The sequence below is a fragment of the Podarcis vaucheri genome, assembly GCF_965113315.1.
Source record: "Podarcis vaucheri genome assembly, chromosome: 4".
NCBI classification, from domain to species: domain Eukaryota; kingdom Metazoa; phylum Chordata; class Lepidosauria; order Squamata; family Lacertidae; genus Podarcis; species Podarcis vaucheri.
Window position 1 is genome coordinate 58,453,861 of NC_138762.1, and position 22,365 is coordinate 58,476,225.

At 43.8% G+C, this 22,365-nt stretch overlaps 1 protein-coding gene across 1 annotated transcript in view; it reads left to right on the forward strand.

The window, feature by feature from the left end:
- The first annotated feature begins 3,654 nt into the window (after positions 1-3,654).
- ABCG1 (ATP binding cassette subfamily G member 1) overlaps positions 3,655-22,365 on the forward strand; it is a 45,493-nt gene continuing 26,782 nt past the window's right edge. The window contains 2 exon segments of the mRNA XM_082221265.1: positions 3,655-3,901; positions 6,965-7,208. Of these exon segments, the coding sequence (XP_082077391.1) occupies positions 3,860-3,901; positions 6,965-7,208 (286 nt within the window). The 5' untranslated portion in view covers positions 3,655-3,859.

A 22,365-nucleotide genomic window follows, 5' to 3' on the forward strand; every position in this document is an offset into this window, starting at 1 on the left:
CACTCTCTCACAGCCTCTGTCCAGACAAGCAGGAGGCATTCTGAGAGTTGAAGGACACATTCATTTCTGCTAGGCAAAAGCATTCAGAGTGCAAAGCAGCGCCAGTTAGAGGGTGGGTGCTGCAGAGAGATCCAAAGGTGTGAGAAGCATGGAAGGCTTCATTTGGTCCCCACCCCTGTGACAGAAAATGATTTGAAGTTGCTTCTTGTAGTTCCCTCTCTAGCTCAAGCCAGGAGGCTGCATATTATGTATTGTACACCATTCTGAGGCCCTTATTGCAGTGGTGATGGGGCAGAACAAACAGGTAGCAAATGAATATATGCAAGCACACAGGAACATGCAATGGTAAAAGACTAAATGGTAATTGTAATACTGTAGCAATGAGAACATGTCACTTGCTAGCATCACAGGGAGAGCATACACCAGGGCTGTATCCAACTTTTGCACCTATTCACTGCCAGACCAATATTTTAAGGGCAGCATGCCAGCTTTAATTTTTCATTATGGTAATGTCTACTAATTGTCCCATATCCCATTTGCAAAGTTAATGCAAGAGTTGGAACGCAGGAGAGTCTTTGCTATTTTTAGGTTGTGGATTACGTAATTTCATTGCTATGCAATATCCCTAAGTGCAATTTGGTAGCAGTTAGCATCCTTGACACTTCACAGGGGTTTACACAGAGATGAATCACTTATTGATCTGTCAGAGGTTCTGTGGAAAAGTGAATCATCTAATAGGAACCCCAAATTCTGTTGTCAAGGAAATCCTTTTGAAACTTAAAGGGACTTTCGAGATCACATGTTTGGAAGGGGTGCTGGGAAAATAGGGAAGTGAGAACTTCCTGCGATTCTGCAGGAGATGGGTTGTGAAGGGCAGTTGCACTCCTATTGTCTTTTAAACACCAGTCTTCCTTTGGAATGCAATAGGGAAATTTAGATTATTCATGCAGATAAAAGAGAGGGGGGAACTTCCTTTCTTGCTGAGGCTTGCATTGCTTCTAAACATGGTTTTAATGGTTTGTTTTTTTAAAAAAGCAAACTGAGTTAAAGTAACCAACCACCACCAACAACAACCCCAGATAAAGGAAGTTAAGTTTAACAGTAATTCCCTTCAATCAATATATAGTGATGGTACCATAATTCTTTATTCAGTAGATTCAAGAAATGGGAGAAAGGCAAATCAGGTATTAATACATGTGTCTGAACTTTCTTCATTCTTCGTTTCAACTGTCTGACAGGTGAGTTTGTGCCTTATCTCTCAAACTTTGTTTGTCCACACACACTGTACAAGGCATGATGTTTTGATTTGAAAGCCTGTGTTATTTTTAACTGCTAAAAGCAGAAGCAAAATAAATAAAAAAATAATAATTTTCATACTTTAGTGGGCTGAGCAATTGTTATCCAAAATGAGAATTGATTCAGGATATTTTTCTACAGCGCAATGGAAAGCTTTGTCACATTTGGATAGTAGTGCTATGAGTTTGTGTGTGTAGTGGTGGGCAGGCTGTATGACTGAACTCCCTTCTAATTCCTTGATCCAGCACAGATTCAATCCAGGGAATAACCAGGTTAGCTTCTTGGTAATGGCCCATGGGCCGTTAAGGCAGTGTTTCCCAACCTTTTTTGGGCAAAGGCACACTTGTTTCATGAAAAAAATCTCGAGGCACACCACCATGCCAGATGGGGAAAGGTCACTTTTTACTTATGTAAAAAAAAATAAAAAAATAGTAACAGCATAGAAGGTAATGGTTAGGCTAGCATCCCTCTTCCAAATATGCTAGGTTTTTATTTGCAGGGACTGTTCTACATGGGAAAGCATTCAGCACTGTCATTCTCCCATCTGCCATCTGATTTGGTACTATTCTGGGTCAACTTACTCTGCTGCATGTGTAGATGAAAATGGCACCAAGTGTGGGGGAGGGGCAGAACAGGTTTCAGATACAGGATATTAAGCATACACGTACTTCAGATTGAACTGGTTGCTTGCTTTGCAAGTTTTCATTTCCCAAATGACTGCCTTGGCAAGCGCAATACCTACTAGGCTCAACGCCGGTCTCGCGCTGCCGCTTCCCGCGCTCTCAAGGACCCAGGAGGAGGAAGGCATGAAGGGAATCCCGAAGGCGTGAAAACCTCGCGCATGCGCAGGCCTTCCGCCTGCGACAGCCCAGTAGGCCGGCCGAAGCGAGCGGCGATGGGATGTGGGAGGGAGCTCACTCGCCGCCCCGCGTGTGCCTATGTGGGGCACGTTACAGCCCCGTGACGTCAGCGCCACACACGCAGCCAGGCAGGCAGATGGCGAGAGCCCCGCGCTGGGCGGCCTCTCCTCTCCTCGCCGCTGCCACCCCGCCTCTCGCCGCCCGACTTGCCCGCCTCCCTCCCACGGCACACCAGGCAACGTCTCACGGCACACTAGTGTGCCGCGGAACACCGGTTGGGAAACACTGCGTTAAGGTAACAAAGGAAGTGGATTGGCTCCAGAGGTCAACTAGTGGCCCCCCCTCCCTCAACTCATTGGTAGTCAGAAAGACAAAGGCCAGAGTTGAGAGTCTGTGTGAGAGAGCCAGAAGCTGGAAGCAAAGCAGCAAGCTGGGCAGCTGAGAGACAGAGCCATGCATGATTTCTGCTGGAATCAAAGGATGTGGCTATGAGAGAAGCAAGACCCTCTTGCTGCTGTGAACCCCTCCAGCATAGGCTTAGGTTGTAAATAAACCATATCTCACAAACACACCACAATCTCCACTGGCCTCATTCCACTGGAAGCACAAACCCTGGGTTTAAGTGCCTAGAACCCCTGGAATCTTGCACTGCTCAGAGATTAGGGTGGCATCCAACAGTATCAATATATTTTCCAGAAGCTTGAACTACAGAACAATCACACCAAGCACCAGTCCATCCCAGTCACAAGGTGTGAGATGGGGAGTAGGGGACAAGCTTCTTCCTGTGAATGCATTCAGAAGATGTAGGGCTGCTTCTTTATATTTAACGAAGCTTGGCATGATAGGAAAGTGTGCTTCTGAGCATCTGCAAAGTGCCCTTTAGTACTGGGTAACCGCAGCTGGAGACGGTAACGCTGAGGGGATAGAGAGCAGAAATCTCTTTGAGCCCCAGCACCCTTTCTTCTGGAATCTAAGCCCCAGCAGCAGAGAGAGTTTCCTTGCTCCATTAGACTTGACATCAGGAAGAACTTTCTGACAGTAGGAGCTGTTCCAACAGTGCAGTGGACTCCCTTGGGAGGTTCTGGACTCTCCTTCCTTGGAGGTTTCTAAGCAGAGGTTGCATGGCCATCTGTCTTGGATACTTTCGCTGAGAATCCTGCATTGCAGGGGGTTGGACTAGATGACCCTTGAGGGTCCCTTGCCACTCTCTAATTCTATTATCCTTCTGTCCACCCCAAGTGCCCGTGTATCTCTGGTCTGGAAATGGCAGTCAAGGAAGTAGGGGGGCACCAGAAGCGCGTCAGGGCCCCGCCAACGCCACGCAACGCCGCTCAGGGCAGGAGGAAAACAAGAGCACGTTTACGGGCAAGAGGCAAGTCACGCCCCCGGCGGCCCCTCAGCCAATCGGGAACGAGGGAGAGCCGAGGGAGAGCCAGTGGGACGCCGAGAGAGGGCAGGCTAAGTAAACAAGCAGCCGGTACCCGGAGAGGCCCCGCCTCCTCTCTCTCTCTCTCGTTCTTCCCCCTTTTCTTTTAGGTGCTGCTTCCAGTCGATTTTGCCCCAGCCGCGACGCCTCGCTCTCAGGCTGCTGCAGTTGCTCTGGATCTCCTCCTCTCTTCTTTTTTTTTGCGGTTTGTTTTGTGTGTGCTTCTCCTCCTGCTGCTGATCTTTTCTCCTGCGCTGGTTGCAGCCTCCGGGGGCACATGGCATGCCTGATGGCCGCTTTCTCAGTGGGCACCGCTTTGGTAAGTTGGGCGCCCCTTTGCTTCCGTAGGATTGGGACAAGCACAGCTGCGCAGAGCGATCTTGACCCTGCGCCCCTTCCCTGGCCATGACAGGACCCTTGACTTGCTTGCATATACCATCTGCTCTGAATGAACCATGGACAAGGCGGGGAGAGTCGTGTGTGTATGTGTGTGTGTGTGTGTGTGTGTGAAGGCAAGGAGGTGGAATCGGAGAACCTGAGCTTAGTATGCGACTTTGAAGGGACAGCAGCCCCCCCCCCCATACTTGAACTGTTACAGTATGTCTGTCTTTGACGTCGCTCTCGCCTTGGGGGCTGGTGGCTTGCTCTATGTGTTGTTGTGTGTTGTGTTGAAAACAAACGAAACGGGGGTCAAGAGCAACCCATTATCTAGATCAAACGTAGCCCAGCTGTTGGCCGGCTAGAAACGCTCAAAGAGCGAAGGAGATAATACCCAGCGGGTCAAAAGCGACGAGTTAATTCATTACAGCTAGAGCGGAGGGGGCGGGGGGACGACGAGGAGGAGGAGGGACACTTCTGCAAAAGTGACCCAGAGCCGGCGCTAAAGCTGGGTCAGTGGTTGCCTCTTTTAATCGGAGCTTTGCTGGGGTGGATCAACCCTCGCTTTAATTAGTTGCGTGTTGATCCACCGAATGGGAAGGAAAAGGGGACCTGGAGTTTGGTTTCTCAGGAATTAACCAATCTTGATTGGCAGCTTCAGCATTTCCTTTGCTTTGGTAAGAAATCTCTCTGTTGTTTTATTTCTTTCCGTTTCGAATGGATGCCTCTGGTGGGGTTTATTTCTATATTTATAGACAGTTGACCTGCGGAGGTTGTTTTTTTGTATAGCGTGGCAACTTACTTGTATGCATCTTTCCCCGCAAGCTTCAGTGACAATTTCTCTTCCCTTTGGGGGCTGTTAGTTGCTGTGGCTTCAGTGTTGTCATCTTGCAGGTACAGGCTGGTTAGAACTGCGGGGTTTATTTTGTTTTTGTCATGTACATCATTCTGGATTTGAAGTCATCTGGGTTTGACCGAAAGTTACCTCTCTGCCTCGAGCTTATAAAAAAAGATGGAGCTGGAGGAGGGGAGGGGGGAAATGAGATGGGTTTTCTGAGCATGCTCAGACTTTTCGCGACTGCATCCTATGATTTGGAAACAGATTTACTGAGGCACAGATAACCTTTCCAGCTCATTATATAATGGATTTTGTGTAAACGTGGAGCCAAATAGTGGGTTTTCTCAAAAGTAAGTTTCATGGGTGAAGGATGCAAGTTGCCCCCCCCCCCCGCCGTCAGTGTCCTTCTCTTTTTGCAAGGGAACGCAACAAATTTATTTCTCAGCTTCTGGTTGTGTAACATGATGTGATTAAAAATCTTCAAAAGTGAAATGGGAATGTAGAGCCCCACAGGAAAATGATGCAGCTTTACAGCAGAGGAAATAGGTTACATAAACTGGATTTCAGAACCTAAGTCTGCTGCAAGGCATCTGTACTAGACATACATTATTTGTAATTTGTTGTAAATATTAATTGTTATAAAATATTAAGTGACTTGGCTCATTCAGAAAGAGAAGCATATCTGAGATTGAGATATTTGTTTTCCTCTATGCATTTCTGTTCTCCACCAAATTATAAACTAGGACAGTCTTGAATCTTACCGGGATAAGATCAACTATTATTTCAAATCATGTGATGCCATTTCTCATCTTACCAAATTCCAAAAAAGTTGGCAGTGGTGGGAAGATGTTTGCTCGCAGGAAATAATCCCCACAGGAAGAATCCCTGAGTCAACGTCATCATCTGACATTTTTAAATCTCAGGTCTGGTGTTTATCTTGCCTACTCTGAGCCCGGCCGCTCTGAGCCTGGCCTTGGCTGGGGAGGGCGGGGTATAAATAAAAAATTATTATTATTATTATTACTGGGAGACCTCGGGGTCTCAAATTTTGGTGGTGCCCTGTGCCTTCCATTCTACATCATAGTTGCATTACCCCCCAAAGCTCAACACCCTGTGTGACTGAACTGCTTGCGCTCCCCTAAATCCGCCTCTGTCTTGGGCCCCATGCATCTCTTTTTATACCACAATCCCTGATGGACAAGTAAACAAGAGAAAATATCAAAAGTGTCTTGAGTGTGTGAATTCTCAATACTTTTAAAGCATGTCTCTTGAAATCAGGGCTTGGAGCTTGAGGGTGAATGGAGCCCTATCCAGCTAACCTCAGCCAGCCACCATCTGCCTGCTTTCTTACATACATCAGTCCAGGGGATAGTACAAGCTGTTTGCTTCTTCCTCCTTAGTCTCAGTGTTGCCATTGTAGAACATAGTACAGTAGAGAGGAGGATGGGAGAGAACGATAATCAGCTGCCTCTGTGTCATCCTCTCTGGCTCCTCGTCTTCTGCACTACCAGTTCCAGTGGTCATCACTCACCATCTCTTGCAGCTACACCATGCAGAGTATTCAAACACTATGGCACCCAATTTTTTGCATCGTTCTGCAAAGTCCATGCCTTTTAAAGCCAATTGCAGGAGTAGCACTAGGTGGATTTCCTTACCAGATCTACTACCTTTGCCCCACCAGCTGGCACTGCGTGCTTTACTTGTTGATGTTTGTCCACACAAATGTAGCACAGGAATCCCCTGGGCTGCTTGGGAAGAGGAAGAACATGTTGTGTGAGCCACTTCTTATAGCATAGCTTCTTGGGGGCGGGGGGAGTGGTTAATGTAGTCATTGTTGGGTTGTCCGAGTCAAATATTGGAGTGTGAACATTTCTCCCTATATGCTGTTTTATCATGCAATTGTGTAGATCAGCCTCTTCTAGCCTGGTGCCTTCTAGATGTTTTGGACTACAACTCCCATCAGCCCCAGCTAGCATGTGCTGATGGGAGTTGTAGTTCAAAACATCTGGAGGGCAGAAGGTTGTGAAGGCTGGTGAAGATGTAACATGAACAGAGCTGAACCTAGGCTTGTTTCTTCTTCTTCTTCTTTGACATTACAGTTGGAACAAATGACTAGCAGATGCATTTTCCTGTGTGGAAACTATTTTCTCCCTTCTTGTATTCCAGAATGCCAGCAATTCTGCATCTGCTATGCCTGAACCAAAGTCTGTATGCGTTTCAGTAGATGAAGTGGTCTCCAATGGAACCGACACCCAAGAAGTCCACCTCCTCAATGGCCATTTAAAAAAGGTGGACAATGCATTGACAGAAGCCCATCGCTTCTCCTACCTTCCGCGGAGACCGGCTGTGAACATTGAGTTTAAAGAACTCTCTTACTCGATCCAAGAAGGACCATGGTGGAGGAAGAAGGGTAAGTCTGTGAGAAAATTTCCTGTTCTGTTCTTGTTGGAAGGGAAGCAGGTGTTCTCATCTTGACATGGCCCTGAAGGGGAACAATGGAAATTAGATGATAGCAAAGGCAGTCAGTGATATGTCCTGAAGTTAAAGATTTCTATTTTTGTCTTGCTGAGGCATTGCGATAATCTTCTGCTGTAGTCATGCTTGCTTTCTTGTTTGTCTACATGGACTTAATGTATACTAAATATAAATGATTTTTTAAAAAGGACTAATGGGCAGGTTGTGCCCCTCTTCTTGGTTGTCAGTCTGACAACCACTGCCCCCAGTGTCTTGCTGAATATTGGGTTCAGTTTCTAGAGGAGCTAAGCTCATTGTCCACTTTTGGTGGTGAATCTTGCCAAGAGAGAAGTCATTATGCATTGGATTCCTTTGGTTAGTTGTGAAAGTGTGCTTGAAGAAGGAGAAACAAGAAGACAAAGGAAATTGCTCAATCAGATGGCTCCTTTGATAAAGGATGGATTGAATTTAGATGCTCACCACTTCCAAATAAGTCCTTGTTCATAGAATTGTAGAGTTGGAAGGGATCCAAGGGTCATCTAGTCCAACCCCTTGCAATGCAGGAATTTCAGCTAAAGCATCCATGAGAGATGGCCATCCAACCTTTGGTTAAAAACCTCCAAGGAAGGAGGTGTCTTAGCAGAGCCTGCCCTATCACCACCACCACCACCACCATCACATTTATTTATACTTCACTAGGAAGTTCCATGGTGGGTTACAACAATTTACAATTCAGTATTAAAAACAGTTAAAACTAAATTACAATTTTAGGAACAGGGTAGCTACTGAACAGAAATGTCTCAAGTGGCAAAGGTCAGGGTAAAAAGGTGTGTCTTCAGCAGTCACTATGGAGTAGGTGTTCAGAGCCAGGTGGGCAATTTAGGGGCTGCCTTGGAGAATGCTCCCTCCCAAGCCACTTCCATGAACTTCTGAGGACAGCAGAACTACTCAGAGATTCCCTGCTCTGCTGCTCTTAACACCCAATAGGTTCTGTAGGAAAGGAGGCAGCCTCTCAGAAATCTGGGGCCCAAGTCACTTTAGGGCTTTAAACACTAGTGTGAGCATCTTTTAATTGGGCCCAGAAACAAACTGGCAGCCACTGTAGCTGTTTTATATGAGTGCTATATGCGGGGTTATATGAGTGCTAAAGGCAACCCCAGCTAATAATCTGGCCACTGCATTTTTGACCAGTTGAAGTTTCTGAGTCAACAAGGGCAACTCCATGTGTTGAGCACATTGCAGTGATCTAAACTGGAAGCTGACAGAGCATGGAGGTACCATGGCACATTAGTACACATTAGGCAGAGACAGCTGTCTGAGGCACCAGAAGCTCAGGGCAGCAAGTAATGGTGAGATGTTGGAGGTATTGAAGCTGGCCAAGCCAACTGTTTGCCTTCATGTGTGTTGGAGGGTGCTATCTCTTCGTGAGTGATTCATCTGTCAGTCCAGTTGGCAGGGGAAGGGGGATGCCATCTTGCTTGCTTTGAACAGCAAAATGCCTTACCAACAATGTGAAATGTGTGATGCTGTTTTAAAAGAATAAAGATGCATCTTAGATAGCATAACACTCCTTGGCCTTCAGAGAGACTGTAGTGTGTGTTTCTATGCCCAAACTGCTTAAAGGTAAAGGTAAAGGTACCCCTGCCCGAACGGGCCAGTCTTGACAGACTCTGGGGTTTGTGCGCCCATCTCACATCTATAGGCCGGGGGCCAGCGCTGTCCGGAGACACTTCCGGGTCACGTGGCCAGCGTGACAAGCTGCATCTGGCGAGCCAGCGCAGCACACGGAACGCCGTTTACCTTCCCGCTGGTAAGCGGTACCTATTTATCTACTTGCACCCGGGGGTGCTTTCGAACTGCTAGGTTGGCAGGCGCTGGGACCGAGCAACGGGAGCGCACCCCGCCGCGGGGATTCGAACCGCCGACCTTTCGATCGGCAAGCCCTAGGCGCTGAGGCTTTAACCCACAGCGCCATCCGCGTCCGCCAAACTGCTTACTCCTGAATAAATCTAATGAAGTCAAGGGCTTCTCTTGGTTGTCTTCAGTGTGCTGATTCACTGCAAAGCCTTTATGTTCAGCACATGCAATAGGTGCTCATGTCTCCAAATTCAAGCCAAACATGTCAAACATGAGACTTTTCTTGGATCAAATGAGACTCCTGTGTTTGTTTCAAGTTCCTTTCTCAATAAAGGAATCAAGAAAACCTAAACATCACAGGGTTTACATAGTTCCTAGCTGTGTGGATGGATTTATTGCTCTATAGTGGTGTGGCAGGATGCAGTGCAAAATGAACCACAGTGGTCTGACTCTGTATAAGGCAACTTTCTATGTTCCTAAGTTCATTTCATGTGCTTTTACTGGTGGAGGACCATTCTTTATTAAATTTTAAACACTGTCATCAGAACAACTCGAATGAATCTGATTCATAATTTTGGGGGAAGATTTCATTTTATTGTATCTTTTTATATATAAAATGGCTAGTGTTCATATCTGCTGAAATGATAAAATTGGGGGCAACTTATACTTAAATGTGAGGGGAAACAAAGGCTCACAGATGAGTATGATAAATAAAACAGCTGTCTCCCAACCAGAAATGGGTCTCGTGAACCAAGGAGGAAAAAAATAAATAGTATCAGGGCCCAGCTGTGAATGACTGAGTGCTACTACTAGTTATATAACCTAAGCGAATGTGTTTATTGCTTTGACAAACAAACAGACCCCAGAAATGTAAAGTTGTAAGTCATAAGGCTTAGCTGTGCTATTTCAGAAATAAAATATAAATATTTTGCTCATTACTTGCCATGTTTCTTTGAATGGAATCAGCTATGATCTGCATTAGGGCCTGATAACCTATAGAAATGTTACATTTGTCTATAACTGCTGCACTTTAAGTATTGTTTAAATATCATCTAATAATGTCACATTTGTGAAGATTTGTTTTAAGAAGAAGGTTGTTGCAGTCTATAAAACAGCCCAACCCCCCAATAAACTAGTAATGTCTTCTTAATTTGGGGACTTCGCAGTTCTATGGAGGTGTCTGGCAAAGCTTCTAGCGAAAGATCAACAGGACTTCTAATCGGGCTTTAACACCCGGAAGGCACTCAGGGACAGGGAGTTCTTATCAAAGTTGCCCAGAGCACTTTTTTTCTTTCTTACTATGACCAAGTTTATGAAGAAAACTTTTTCAGACTATTGGAAAAAACCAGTGTTGATTGTTAAAAAATCTTTTTGTGCTGACTGTGACTTTCCCTTTCTTCAGTCTATGCAAAACTAAAATCCCATCAGAAGATCAGTTCTGGCTTGGGGTAATACTGACTCAAAACACTCCCTTCATTAGAGCATGGACAGAGGAGCATTTTCTGCTTGATACATAACCTTGAACCTGTAGCAATGGATATAGTAGTTTGGGCCCAGATCCAGGGTGCCCCCTCTGCATACAACAAAGATGGAGGAGCACTGTCCCATCTGTTCTGTAATTCAAGATCTGTAGTAAGTTACATGGCTTCTAACAACATTGACTTGTGCACTAGTATTTTGTCAACACAGAATGAAAAATGCTGTCAGTCAGAATGATAACATTTGGCAGATACCATTATGGTTTTCTGCAAGCACCAACAGCAGAATAAGTCAAATATACACTTAGTTTGAAGTCTTGTTTTCTTCAAGTGACGTGTGTCCTCCATGAAAGGACTAGAGGACGTATGTGGGATTCCCAGCAGCAAATACTTCCGAAGAGAAAATTACCCAAGAGAGAAATGCAGCTCTTGAGGCTGGTGTCACATGTTTTAATGAAGTAATTACAGTTCCACATGGGATTGTCTTCTGTTGTCTAAACTGGCATGACTGCAGGTTGCCAATTGTGCTACCTTTGACTTGATCTATTTTAGATGTGTAATTACCAATGTTTGTTTGAATGTGCACAGAAAATTCTGCCCTTGATTCATCAACTGCTAGTTTGTGGGAAAATAAAAGTAGAAATTCTTCTAGTTTGTTTTAAGTACTGTTCCCCACCCCCTTTTCCACACACAGCTAGTTAAGAGAAACTCAGCATGCTGGATGAATTGTTTAGTGAGTCCAGACCCTCCAAGTGTCCCTATTTTCCAGGGATGTCCCTGATTTAGTGAGGCCGTCCTGGTTTTTCATTTGATCGTGGATTCTCCCTCTTTTACTTAGGATGTCCCTGTTTTCATTGGAGAAATGTTGGAGCCCTACTCATTGCCACCCCATCACCGCACTTACCTGACCTGGGGGTTCTGGATTGTGGGCTCTACTAGTCAAAACAGGAACATCAGTGATCGCCCTCTCACACCAGAAACAAACCAGGACTGCTCCAAGAATACATACGTGGCAAAAAGGAGCACTTGGCCCTGGCGAGCCACTCCCTTACCCACTTGTGATTGGCCAAGGGGATAGCCAGCTGATCAGGGGGTTTTTAAAAAACAAAATTGATTCCCCCCCTTCACTTCTTACTTCCCTCTGTGGCCCCCTAGCCTCAAGCTGTTGCCCTCCCATTAATGCAATTTTCACCTGTCACCCCCTTAGAATATCTTGGGGCCCCCCGGTTGGAAAACGCTGCTCTAAACTACTTCAAATATGAAGCTAGATACCCAAATGAATATTTAATGTCCAAGCTTCATGTTTTGAAAGATAGCTGTTTTCTTAAAATCTGATTTGCATTGAGAGAGAAAATATATGACCATATATAATATCATAGAATCATAGAATCATAGAGTTGGAAGAGATCACAAGGGCCATCGAGTCCAACCCCCTGCCAAGCACCTACCCTGCTCAATTTTTTGCCAGAGGATGGGACGGATTTCTTTATTTATTACAGATTTCTCGGAAAGAAGTGCATTGATACAAACTAGTTCTTGAATTTCAGAATGCATTGTCTTCCTGTCAACTGCAGTACATTTTTAACTGCCCGAATCTAGACAGGAAATTTAATTTAGGAGTTTTCCACATAAAGCTTTTATTGGCACATAAAAAAATAGAAACTGGATTTGTTGAGGCTATATAGCCAGTTCACATAGAAATATCACATAAAATGAATCAATAGCCAGCTTCTCTTGCTGTTAAAAAACAAAAGACAAGTGCCTGTCCCTTCGCACAGAAGGGGTATGGACAGAAGACGAAAAGCTGCAGATACATTGTGCAGTGTGTTTCAAATTAAGTTCTTTGTGAAGATGATAACTTACATTTATTAAGTCACAAGCTGGATGAAGGGTGGTATATAAATTAAATAAAGAAATAATGAAGTGTGATGCTGGAAGCCCTGAACATATTAATTTCTGCCTCAAGTTAAAGTGCTGGCCATGATTCAGGTTCCATGAGAGACTGATGGAACTCAGAGAAGGAGGACGTGCCCCATCAGGTTCATTTTTAGCATATTCTGTGAACAGATGAGAAGAGTGCTAAAGAGATGAGCTGTGTTTGTTCTTACATAGCTCTGTGCGTATATTGACATCACTGCATGTGCACCAGAATTACCATATTGAGATTAAGATGGGGTTTTTTTTTATTTAAGAACTAACTCTAGTTTGTGTCTGTGTCTGCAAGATTTCTAATGGCACTTTAGTTGTTCCTTAGTCACATGTAATGGAGCAAACATTGAAACATAATGTAATGCCTGACAACTCATGCAGTGAAAAGGATGAACACAGGCAACTTTTATCATCAAAATATAACTTATAATGGTGTCTACGACCATTCAGTAAGGTAGTTTGCAGTGTCCTGCTGTGTGATGAGGAAACCTTGACCACTTTACTCTGACCACATATTTATGATCATGTGTGGACATGTAGTGAAATTCTCTGTACTACTTGGCAGGATATTCCAGACTTAATGGAAAACTACATTTGGTAAATCGTTCCTACTCAAAACCATAAGGTCTGTTCTACCAGGAAGTTCTCATGTGTAAGCTCCCTTAAAGGGAATGAGAGCAGGATAACCCAACATTTTAATAGGGCTTGCGCCAAATAACTTCTTGAATGATTTTTACATTTCCTAGACCAAACATGGCAATTCTGCTCTCTTCTCTCAGAGGAATAGTATGTCTCTGGTAACTTCAGCTGGGATCATAAATACTTTTCTTATCTTGTTCCATTAACTTGCTTTCCCATAAGCAGAGGACTGGAATAACACCAGCCTTTGGCAAGAAAATACCTGTTGCCGCCTTGCTACCAGCATGTACATAATACACTCATCCAGAAGTTCAACAAGGAAGCCTACTATAGGCTTAACAGTTGATACTGTGATGAATATGTCTTTGTATCATTGGTTCTGACTCCATCCTCTGCCACCCAGTCATCTATAAGAAATATGTGTTCCCACATGCAGTCTTGTGGGGGGCAGGGAGTGACATCCATGTCTTTCTGGCTTGATGATTTGAGACATCTTAACAAAAGCAAACCACATCCCTGTATCTGTCTTCATATAGGATGCAAAACCAGGGTAACAGAAGACACATATGATGGCATTGCTGAAAAAGTCCCTCCAGTAATAATAATTCAAAGGAGATCATGAATCCCTTATTCCCATTCAGTTCAAGAAGTGCTTTGCTTTTGTATAAGTGAATACAGAAGTCTTATTCATCCTGTGGTACCTAATTTCAGCTTTATTGATGTGTTTGGGGTGAATGTGTGTAACCTTAAAGTGGGGGTGAGGACATGGAGGTGCATTAGTTGCCAAAGAGGCTCAGTCAGGTAGGTGGAATACACCATTAAAGAATCCAGCATAAGCATGCTCATTGTGGAAAGGGGCCAACTTCCCCCTAATGTACCTTGATTTGAAAAGGAAAGCCTGAAAAGGAATCTATGGCTTTCATTATTAATGAAATGGCTGGTACTGTAGATCCATCCATTTGACAGGCCATTTCCACCAGAGGTTTAGTTTTCTAAAGGAAGTTCCACTTCAAGAGGACTTCAGGGATAGACCGTCTGCTTCGTGTGCAGAAGACCCCATGTTCAATTCCTGCCATCTCCAGGGAGGGCTGGGGAATGTTCAATGTCCAAAACTCTGGAGAGCAGCTTTTGGTTGGTGTAAACAATACTGAGCAAGATGGACCTGACTCTGCATAAAGCAGCTTCCTCTGTTCCTTCCTGAGTCCTCAAGATTTAAAGTGGCAATTGGAGGTGGGGTGAATTGTGAGTCGTTCAAGATGTAGGAATCCCTTCCTGATCATTGGTTTGTGTCTCGATGAGAAGGAATATTGAATTTAACTTTCATCATATTGCAAAATAATCATATATTTTAAGCATATTTTAAATTATTTCCTTGCAAAAGTTCAGTCTCACAACTACATCATTCCCAGAGGATATAAATTCTGCTTTTCAATAGTAGTGTAACTATCACAGGGAGCAGCTGAAGACTGAGATAAATAGGCAGAAGTGGCACAGGATGTGCTCGGGTTTATCTTGTTCCACGCACCGCCATTCTGTCTAGGGGCCCTAGGGGCCCATTTTCCAAAATGTTGAAGCCGCAGACAAATTCACTGTCTTGTATTGCTTATACTGATGCAATAATCAGTTTAATATTTATTAGGATAGTGTATAGTGGTGCTTTCACAAAAGAAAAATTCTCTGTTGCTGAGATACATATTCTTATACAGTGTGTTTCTTTTGATTTGGTTTTATTTAACACCCCTCATTATCTTTCTTGCATATTTAACAATATGCCTTTTAGATTGTGTGATAGTGTTAATACAGAAAAGTAATAAAACCATGATAAAACCACCATAATTTGTTTGATATTTCAATGGAGGCAGAGGAATGAGAATTGAGTTTAGATGTGGAAGAAACAGATTTAAATCCCTATTACCTGTGTTGGTTCCCCTACAACTGGGAGGCAGATAGTGATGTTCCCTGAGAACACTGTAGTGGTGATGGTTGTAATGAGGCAACGAGTTTTAGGGCATTTTATACAAGGATGCTAACTATGCAGGTCATTGGTTCATGACTTGACCACAAATTAATCATGGATTTCTGAGGAGAGTACCATTTTTGTACACATTTCCAAACATGTTCACACATTACATTTTTAGGCCTGGGTTATGCCTGTAAAATCTCAGATATTCACCTCACAACAGAATGTGTGAACCAGTCTTATTTGGTGGTTGATAGAATGCTTCTAGTACAATCCACTGGAATATTTCACATGCAAGCCCCACTGAAATGACAATACTTAACTTTTCCCTCCTTCAATACAGCAACCTCTGAGAAGATGATTCTGAAACATTCTTCTCTTGTTTTTGTTTATATTAGTAGGAAGTACATAGAGATCCAGAATTGGCCTCCACAGTCACCTATGGACACACTGTTAAGATCATATTCATAGAAGACAATCTTACTCAGCTATGAGTGATTGCAAAAGAAGACGACATATAGATAAAAATATAAATTCAATCACATTTAATCAAAACTTGCTCCCTATCGGATATGAAGGAGCACAAATTTTGGCTGGCCACCAAACTGTTAAAACCTTCCCAAAATCAATGTTTGAAATTAATGCCATCAGGTAATTTACATCTTGCGTCTTAGCTAAAATATCTTAAAACTGAAAACAGTGTTTAAAAACAGTTGGGTAAAGCAGACTTCACAATAGAGTTGTTGACAAAATCCAGTTTAAACTCACCAGGTTTTTCTGTGTGGTGTTTTGTTTGGTTTAGAGGTACTGTTACAAATTCATTCTGACACATTCATTGAAACAAGTGCATATTTTGTTCTGCAAGAATCTATACCCTGAGCCTTTTAAAGATGCAAACGATCAAAAATAGGATTTGCCCTAAATTATTTGCTGATCCTGGTTAGAGGAGTCAAGAAAAGCCTGTCCTTATCATAGCAGGTGCATTGCAGCAGAGGCGCCGCATGAGCCAGCTCTCTCTCACTCATGCTCGGTTACTGTCGGTCAATGCACGATAGTAACCTCGGATTGTGATGCTTGAGCAGCGAGGAAGCAGATGTTGGATTGGCTGCACTGTGGCTGTTGCTAAGATGAGAAAGAAAAAGAATGGGGAATATTAAGGACCGAAATCATTGTTGGGGGAAAGATGCACAGTTCTATTCTGTAAAAAGCATGTGAATTACGTAATCCACAAGTCACCTTGGAGCCTGCGTTTTCAAACACAGCAGAAGTATTCGTGTCGTATACCCCCATTTTAAAAAGGGAAATAAGCAGCTAGTCTGAACTAACTGCAGGAAGTAGAAATCTAGTACAGAGACACAATTTTAAAGCCACCCTTTCTGAATGGCACTTGATTAGTTTAATTGTTTTTTTCTTATTATTGTTCCAGCAAAAACCACATAGATGCACCTTGTCTAAGAAAATTATTTTTCTTTGGTAAAAGGGGCACATGGTATTTTTAGCATCTGACCTGTAAAAACTGTGAGTCAGTGACTTAATTGGACATCATGCTCTATCAGGGAGAGATGGAACGAGGGCTATATATTTCACAGGTGCCTGCTCAGGTGCATTTCAGGCATGTGCAAATAGACACATTGTACTACATGGGTTTGTGGGTTTGAACCCTATACTGGACAAAAGATTCCTGCATTGCAGGGGGTTGGACTAGATGATCCTACGGGTCCCTTTCAACTTCACAATACTGTAACAATGGTACCTCGGGTTACATACGCTTCAGGTTACATACGCTTCAGGTCACAGACTCTGCTAACCCAGAAATAGTGCTTCAGGTTAAGAACTTTGCTTCAGGATGAGAACAGAAATCGTGCTCCGGCGGCGCGGCGGCAGCAGGAGGCCCCATTAGCTAAAGTGGTGCTTCAGGTTAAGAACAGTTTCAGGTTAAGTACAGACCTCCGGAACGAATTCAGTACTTAACCCGAGGTACCACTGTATTCTATTCTTCTATTCTATTCTATTCTATTCTATTCTATTCTATTCTATTCTATTCTATTATTCTATAATTCTATAGTTGTCTCAAAGTATGAGGACCTCCTTCACCTAGCCCTACTCCTGAAGATAAGACTTTACATAGGCCCTGCCATGATCTTGAGCAAACTTTTTCAGCAGGAGGCTGGTCCACTGTCCCTCAGACCTTGTGGGGGGCCAAACTATTTTTTTTTTTGGGGGGGGGGTAACGAATTCCTATGCCCCACAAATAACCCAGAGATGCATTTTAAATAAAAGGACACATTTTATTCATGTACAAACATGCTGATTCCCGGACCGTCTGCGGGCCGGATTTAGAAGGCGATTGGGCTGGATCTGGCCTCCAGACCTTAGTTTGCCTACCCATGATCTTGAGTATTTAAGAAGGGGTAGGACTGCAGAGTCTCCCACCACAACCCTCAACTTCTCTCTTTCAAGTGCAGCATCTATCCTTCCCAGTCTCTTGTTCCTTGCCTTAGCTCCCCTATGGGCAGCTCTTCTGCTATTTTACTAATTGTGGCTTAGACTCTGGCTCTAGCCCTCCTGAATGAACTGCATCCCGCTTCTCCCTTCCAAGTGGGACTGATGGGGCTGGAGTTGATGGGAATGGGATGGTGGGGAAGGACTTCGCCTCCACCACGGTAGGTTTCTTAAGGACATACTTTGCATTGCCCTGGAGTGAATGAAAGCTACTCTGTGATGCAGAAGAAAGTGAAGAAAGAGGCCTGTTTCTTAGGTACACAGCAGGATTTACTGTTCCCCACTGGTTTTGCAAAATGACAAGTATTGAATGGATGTGTGTGCCTTGCAAAGCTAGTAAAAGTGTAGAAATGTAAACATGGAGGGAATCGCATCTGCCCCCCCCACTCCCAGCCTCCCTGTTTTTTGAAGTCCCACCTACAATGGGATCTACATGCATATCTGACTGTGTGCACAGTCTCTGAACACCAGGCATAGGCAAACTTGGCCCTCCAGATGTTTTGGTACTACAACTCCCATCATCCCTGACCACTGGTCCTGTTGGCTAGGGATGATGGGAGTTGTAGTCCCAAAACATCTGGAGGGCCAAGTTTGCCTGTGCCTGCTCTAAACCCTACAAAAGGTACGACTTTAGTTGTATTTTCTTATAACCATTGGTTTGTTGCAAAATAAAAGGAAATACAAACCATACTATATACAGCCAACAAAGTGGGGGAGAGGACAGGACTTCAGCCTGTCAACTAACAAAACCATCATCAAATAACGCTCCCCTCAAACAATGTCAGACTGAATGGTCCCTCATTAGTCAATTGTGGTTTGTATGGGAAATGTGCTTCTGATTTATTTTATGCGGCAAATGTAAGAATAGTTACTTTACCTGTCACATATTTGTCAGAATCTGAAAGAAATTACACATTTTAATCCCATTAAGATTTTCAGGCAAAAATCTTCATTGCAGTGAAGTATATTTTTGGCAGTACAATAAATAATTATAGTGTACTTGACCACATTTACACAAAACAACTCTCTCAATAAGCACATGTCATTGTTTGTAAGAGGAGGACTGCAAATTCCTTCTATAAAGAAACACACACCTGTAGAGGCATCATGTCTGTGTTCCTTGCTGAAATGCTGGCACTTGAATCCAACCCTGGATGCTTGTGTTGTACGCATAGGCGCCGACTCAATGGGGCCTGAGGGGGCTCGAGCCCCCTCAAAAAATTTTTTTGGGGGGCTCAGCCCCCCCAATAATCTCGGGCGCCCTTCCAACAGAGTGCCGCCGCCGTCCCCCGCCTCCTCCCCACCTGCTCCCTTGCCAGCCAGCCAATCAGCCGCGCGCCCTAGTCGGAGAGCCCCGGCCGTCCCCCGCGAGATTAGGGAATCCCCGGGGGCGGGGGCTCCTGCCTCGCTGCTTCGCAGCACCACCGCCACTCCCAAGGCACTGCCGGTTTCAGCCCCCGCGAGAACAGGGGAATCCCGACTGGCCACACTGGCTGGGGGGGGCGTGGCTTGCCCTATTTAGGGCCGGAGCAGAGGGGGCCCGCCCTCTCTTCTCCGGCTAGCCCCACGTTTCCCGCATATCAGCTGTTCCGGAGCTGATTAATAGGCGCAGCACGCTCTCCCCTATTCGCTCACGAGGGGGCGGCGCCACTTTATTTGCATATTCATGAGCTTATTTATTATTCATGAGCTTTCCTGGCCCCCCCCCAATATTTTTTATAAGTCCGCGTCCCTGGTTGTACGAATTAGCTGCGGAGTATAAACAGAGTGCAAACAAAATAAATAAGTAAATTAAGGACAACAATGCCCCTCGGGTGTGAGGTGAAATACGTACGTTTTTATACTATAGCTCACAACCACTGTTGTTCATTCACAATACATTCAACTGGGGATTTAAGCTCATTTATTTCATAAATGCAGAGGAAGAAACAATTATTTTGTGTACTTCAGAAAATTATGCATCATTTTCACCTCCAGCTAATTCTTTCCTTTCCTTTTACTCAGTTATGTGAGTATAACTTAGGAACATTCAGGATTGCCCTACTCCAGAATCCAAGGAACCATTCTTTTAAATCCGAAACATTTGTTTCTAGTATTTCATAGCGTATTTTTTTTCAAAAGTCCTCAATTCCTAAAATCATGGCAATAAAATTGTTGCCATTTTTGTTATAATAAAAGAGGTTCTAGTGGCAAGGACAGCAATTACTTTGTACTCAGGTTGTTGTATTTGAAAACAGCAATTGGAGGAAGAAAGTGGCAATTTAACACCTTTTGGAGCATTAGTCTTTCAGCTAGATACCAGAGGAAGCAATTGAAAAAAGTTCAAGATTGAGACTATTACAAAATCAGAACAAACAGCATCTATTGTGGTGTGTCATTACATAACTGAGTGTTTATCCCTGTACACAGGTCCTATCGAAAAGCATCCACAGCAAGTTTGGTGATTTTTAAGTCCATGGCATGAAAGGAACAGATATATTTCTATTTGTGGTAAAATATAAAACACAGAGTTTGCCTGATGAGGGCAACAGCTATGACCCCTTTAACTTTCAGATCTTCAGTATCGGATCACTAGGAATGATCTGAATCCACTTGTGTGGGTGCTTGATGTTTGTAGGAGAAATGAATAGTGCCTAGGGAAGTCACAGCTTGTGTACCAATCAGGGTACACAAAGTCAATTCACCGTAGACGAGGCCAGATCAAGCTGCTAAAATCTAGACAGAAGCTCTCTTCTATAGAAAAAATAAAACAGGACCTTGGATAGCTCCAAATGAGCCATGCTGAGTGAAGCACAAGGAAGTGGAATATAGATGTTGTTCTAGCAGCAAGATAGTCAGCTGAAGGCTTTTATAGGTTGACACCCCTGGCAGTGTCACTGGCTTTGGCTTACTGGAGGAGCTGTTAAGGGTCCTCACCTTATTTTACAGTCTTTGACTTCTGCTAGGTTGAGGAAGAAGAGGTTCTGAAAGGAGACACCCTCTGGGTCCAAGAATAATGAATGGACTCAGTTCTCCAACCAGAAGTGCCCTGAATAAGCTAACAAAGTTTCTCCCCACCAGAAACTGTGTTTTTGTCTCATCAGAGGCATCTACTGTACAGTGCAAGGTCCAAGAGTCAGAGTCATAAAAGGTTGCATCTAGTTCTTTGAGATCTTCAGGCTCACAGGGGAGGCCAGCAGTTTCCAGTCAAGCAACAGGATCTTGGCCAATTCCAAGGGCCCCTGCTAAAACAGTTATGAGAGATAATTGTCCCTCCAGGGAGCTGGAGCCAACTGAAGTCTTATGTAGGCTGACCAGTCCTGTAGCAGCTAGGCTCTGTCTCTCTGGAGGAGCTGACTGGCTGGTTAAAGGGCCCTCACTTTGTTTTGTAGCCTTTGATTTCTGCACGGCTCGGGAGATAGAGGGACTTATCCTTGAGTTAGTGGCAGAGCCATGCCCTCTGGCTGGGGGAACTCTGAATAAGGTAATCATGGTTCTTCTCCTGAGGACATAGCCTGAACCTCATCACAAGCCTATGGAGTACACTGCAAGGCGCCTGGATTGTAATCCAAGACAGGCTGGGACTTTGCCTTTGATTATTTGGGCATGATTGTCTTGGGATAAGTTCATTTACAGGGCAAAACCATATATGAGTTCAGAGGGGTCTAGAACACGGAAGGTTTAGCCAGCTGCCTCCCATGTTGCATCAACCAGATGGATGATGTTTCTTACAGCTAGGAGACTAGAGTTCTGTTTGCTGCCTGGGGAAGGAAAGTAGAGCTTTCCCTGTTATCAAACCACTGGGCTTGAGTGAAATGGACTGAAACAGTGTATTTATGAGAACACTCAGAAGGAACTACTTCTTGACAGAGCTCCAAAAAGTATCTACAGAGTTGCATTAAAAAATCCCCAAGTCTGCCTTGCTTATCCAAAGAAATTCATTAGTGCTTTCTATCTTTGCGAACATGTACAAATACACCACATGGAGATCATTTGGTGCAATTAATTGCAGGGTCTATCATGCAAACTAGGAAGCTGCTTTACAAATGAGAGTCAAGTAGCATAATCTACCAGGACAGGACAGGCTGATTTGGAGGTGAGCCAGAAATGAATCTTCTCTCAGTTTTAACCTAAGCTAACCTGACCTGGATTTAGACATACCCCATGAGGCAGAATTTCAGTAGCCAATGTGTTCTGGGTAGAAAATGTATGACTATTGTGATTATATACTTTTAGTTGTAGAGATTTTTATTGTGTAATTCAATACCTTGCCTATGTGTGGAATTTTTGTTGTTGTTTTGTACTGGAAGTATGAAAGAACATCTGTTTCTGGAAATTATTCAGTTCTTTGTTGCCATTTAGTTAGCCCTTGTAATAACTTGAAAGTGGAGAGTGTAAAGGGGAAGCTGAAAGTCCTCTCTGAAAAGGATGGGAATTTGGAATAATAATTTTAATAATGGCCCTCAACCACAGTTTGATGTGTTTGGACAAAATTAATTTCTTGGATACAATTTGTCATGGACAAGATACTCATCTTAACTTGACAGACCCTTCAGAAGTTAATTGGCAACAGGTATAGGTAAAAATTCATCAGATCAAGTTATGAAGATGTCACCCATTCACAAAATAGTGAAGACCAGCTTAAAGAAGTAAAGTGCATGCTTTGGGAGAACATTTTGCTTATGTTTGTTCAGATAAAATAGCATCTTTGCAGTTCTAACAGGGAGAATTTTAAGTGAACTCATAAAAGGCAAAGATTTTTGTGACAT